Source organism: Mandrillus leucophaeus, unplaced genomic scaffold (genome assembly GCF_000951045.1).
Source record: "Mandrillus leucophaeus isolate KB7577 unplaced genomic scaffold, Mleu.le_1.0 Scaffold195, whole genome shotgun sequence".
NCBI lineage: Eukaryota > Metazoa > Chordata > Mammalia > Primates > Cercopithecidae > Mandrillus > Mandrillus leucophaeus.
In genome coordinates this window covers 2,196,739-2,200,727 of record NW_012101976.1, presented here as the reverse complement: position 1 = coordinate 2,200,727, position 3,989 = coordinate 2,196,739, and the positions used below count along the sequence as shown (strand labels likewise).

At 48.6% G+C, this 3,989-nt stretch overlaps 1 protein-coding gene across 1 annotated transcript in view; it reads right to left on the bottom strand.

Annotated features, from left to right (window-relative positions):
* Positions 1-2,704, bottom strand: part of NMRAL1 (NmrA-like family domain containing 1) — a 31,714-nt gene extending 29,010 nt beyond the window's left edge. Inside the window, exons 1-2 of the mRNA XM_011978481.1 lie at positions 2,624-2,704; positions 491-729 (exon numbers count right to left, since the gene is read on the bottom strand). Coding sequence (XP_011833871.1) covers positions 491-729; positions 2,624-2,627 — 243 coding nt within the window. The 5' untranslated portion in view covers positions 2,628-2,704. The remainder of the gene's footprint in view (positions 1-490; positions 730-2,623) is intronic.
* Between the last annotated feature and the right edge of the window lie 1,285 nt (positions 2,705-3,989).

The following is a 3,989-nucleotide window of genomic DNA, read 5'->3' as shown; positions in this document are numbered from 1 at the left end:
GGCTAATAAGTTTGGATGGGTACACGTGGACATGAAGTCAACAACAGACACTGGGGACCATGGGAGGGAAGGAGGCAAGGGTTGAAAACCTACCTACTGGGTACTGTGCCCACTACCTGGGTGACAGGTCCGGTCACACCCCAGACCCCAGCATCACTCAATATACCAATGTAACAAACCTGTGCATGTACCCCCGAATCTAAAATAAAAGTGTAAATTCTTTTTTTAGAAAAGCAACTTCTAACATTTTTCATTAAAAAACAAACAAACAGACCAGGTGTGGTTGGTCAGTGAGACTGAGACTGTCTCAAAAAAAAAAAAAAGTCATTGGACGCAACAGCGTCCACCTGCTTCACAGCCTAGAGCAGGCAGAGGCATGAAGGACAGGGAAAGGCCTGCAGTGGTCAGCCCTCCCTGCGAGTTGGAGCTCCTCCCAGGCGCTCTGCTCCTAGCCTGGCCCAGCCTCCCTGCAGCTCCTGCTTGCCCTCACCTGCTTGACCTCCTTCTCCTGGCTGCAGCTCTCCCAGTAATTGGTCACAATGAAGGTGGCGTAAGCCCCATTCAAGGCCAGCTCCATGCTGACCTGGTCATCTTGGTCTCCCTTCACTACTTCTGCACCTTGCAGCCTCAGCTCCTTTGCTGCCTTCTTCCCAGGGTTTCGGGTCACCACTCGAACCTTGAATGTTCCATCTTCCAGGAGCGTGCGGGCCACGGAGCCACCCTGGGCACCTATAAAGAGTCAAAAACACCTCCCAGGTCAAACCTGCCTGAAAGTCCCACTGAAGGGCGAAACCCTGAAGGGAGTGCTCCACCACAGCAAGGAACATCCAGGGAAACTTCTCAGCGATGATTCTCATTCAATTATTTTTATTTTATTTTATTTTATTTATTTTTTTAAGATGAAGTCTCACTCTATCGCCCAGGCTGAAGTGCAGTGGTACGATCTTGGCTTGGTGAAACCCCACCTCTATCAAAAAATACAAAAATTAGCTGGGTGTGGTGGCACACGCCCATACTCCCTGCTACTCAGGAGGCTGAGGCAATTGCTGGAATCCAGGAGGCGGAGGTTGCAGTGAGCTGAGATTGCGCCATGGCACTGCAGCCTGGATGACAGAGTGAGAATCTGTATCAGGAAAAAAAAAAAAAAAGGCCAGGCACGGTGGGTCACGCCTGTAATCACAGCACTTTGGGAGGCCAGGGCGGGTGGATAACAAGGTCAGGAGATCGAGACCATCCTGGCTAATACAGTGAAACCCCGTCTCTGCTAAAAATACAAAAACTTAGCCAGGTGTGGTGGCGGGCGCCTGTAGTCATAGCTACTCAAGGCTGAGGCAGGAGAATCACTTGAACCCAGGAGGTGGAGCTTGCAGTGAGCCCAGATCACGCCACTGCACTCCAGCCTGGGTGACCTGGGTGACAAAGTGAGACTCCCTCTCAAAAAAAAAAAAGGGCCGGCGCAGTGGCTCACATCTGTAATCCCAGCACTTTGAGACCAAGGCGGGTGGATCACCTGAGGTCGGGAGTTTGAGAACACCCTAACCAACATGGAGAAACCACTGTCTCTACTAAAAATACAAAATTAGCCAGGCATGGTGGCACATGCCTGTAATCCCAGCTACTCAAGAGACTGAGGCAGGAGAATTGCTTGAACCTGGGAAGCGCAGAGGTTGCGGTGAGCCAAGATCGTGCCATTGCACTCCAGCCTGGGCAACAAGAGCAAAACTTGGTTTCAAAAAAATAAAGGTAAAAATATTTATGATGTAATAAAGTAAAAAAAGTAGAATACAAAACCATATTCAGGCTGGGTTCAGTGGCTGTAATCCCAGCACTTTGGGAGGCTGAGGTGGGTGGATCTCAAGGTCATGAGTTCAAGACCAGCCTAGCCAAGATGGTGAAACCCCGTCTCTACTAAAAATAAAAAAAATTAGGCCGGGCGCAGTGGCTCACAACTGTAATTCCAGCACTTTGGGAGGCGGAGGCGGGAAGATCACGAAGTCCGGAGATCGAGACTGTTCTGGTTAACACAGTGAAACCCCGTCTCTACTAAAAATACAAAAACTTAGCCAGGCATGGTGGCAGGTGCCTGTAGTCCCAGCTACTTGGGAGGCTGAGGCAGGAGAATGGCGTGAACCCGGGATGTGGAGCTTGCAGTGAGCCAAGATTGAGCCACTGCACTCCAGCCTGGGCAACAGAGCAAGACTCCGTCTCAAAAAAAAAAAAAAATTAGCTGGGCACGTGGCAGGAGCCTGTAATCCCAACTACTCGGGAGGCTGAGGCAGGAGAATTGCTTGAACCAGGGTGGCAGAGGCTGCAGTGAGCCGAGATTGGGCCACTGCACTCCAGCCTGGGTGACAGAGTAAGACTTTGTCTCAAAACAAAACAAAAAAAAACATATTCAGATCTTGATGGGATTTGAATTCTTCCTGAAGTAGAATATACAGCCATATTCAGATACACAACCATATTAAGATCTGCTCAAAAACGGGCCAAAGAAAAATAGTTAAAAGAAAGGAATACAAAAACTTATTCCGATCTCGATGGAGCTTGAGTCACACAGGCATGCGCATCTGTCAGATGTACCCTTAAGATTTTGCGCACTGCAGCTGGGCACAGTGGCTCATGCCCATAATCCTGATACTTTGGGAGGCTGAGTCAGGCAGATCTCTTGAGCCCAGGAGTTTGAGACCAGCCTGGGCAATGTGGTGAAACCGGCAACAAGGCGAAACCCTATCTCTACAAAAAAATACAAAAATTAGCTGGGCATGGTGGCATGTGCCTCTAGTCGCAGCTACCAGGGAGGCTGAGGCTGGAGGAAAGCCTCAGCCTGGGAGGTTGTTGAGGCTGCAGTGAGCCGTGATCACACATACCACTGCACGCCAGCCTGGGTGACAGAGTAAGGCCCTGTCTCCAAAAAAAAAAAAAAAAAATTATTATATATACCTCATAATTTAAAAAAAATCTGTAAACAAATACTGAATTCTAGCTAATGTCATGCATGCCTTAGTATGGAAGGGGAGTGTACACATATCTGCAATTTACACGGAAATGCATCAAAAATAAGGACTGAGGCCAGGCACAGTAGCTCATAACTGTAATCTAAGCACTTTGGGAGGATAAGGGGGGTGAGTTTTGCTTGAGGCCAGGAGTTTGAGACCAGTCTGGGCAGCAGGGCGAGACCCTGTCTCTATAAAAAATTTAAAAATCAGCTAGCCTGTTAGTGCTCATCTAAAGTTCCAGCTACTCAGGAGATTGAGGCAGGACGATTGCTTGAGGCTTGGAAGTCAAAGCTGCAGTCAGTGATGACTGAGCCACTGCACTCCAGCCTGGGCAACAGAGCAAGACCCTGACTCAGAAAAAAGTGTACACCAATGTTCATGGCAGCATTATTCATAACAGCCAAAAAGTGGAAATAAATCAAGTATCCATCCATTGATGAATGGATAAACAGAATGTGGTCTATCCATACAGTGGAATATTAGCTATAAAAATGAGTAAAGCTGTCAGGAGTTCGAGACCAGCCTGACCAACATGGTGAAACCCCGTCTCTACTAAAAAACTATAAAATTAGCTGAGTGTGGTGGTACACGCCTGTAATCCCAGCTACTTGGGAGGCTGAGGCAGGAGAATTGCTTGAACCCAGGAGGCAGAGGTTGCAGCGAGCAGCGATCGCGCCATTGCACTCCAGCCTGGACAACAAGAGAGAAACTCTGTCTCAAAAAAAAAAAAAAAGAGTAAAGCTGGCCAGGTGCGGTGGCTCACACCTCTAATCCCAGCACTTTAGAAAGCTGAGGTAGGCAGATCACCTGAGGTCAGGAGTTTGAGACTAGTCTGGCCCACATGGTGAAACCCCGTCTCTACTAAAAATACAAAAATTAGCCAGGCATGGTGGCTTACGCCAGTAGTCCCAGTTACTCAGGAGGGTGACACAGGAGAATTGCTTGAACCCGGGTGGCAGAGGTTGCAGTGAGCAGAGATCACGCCACTGTACT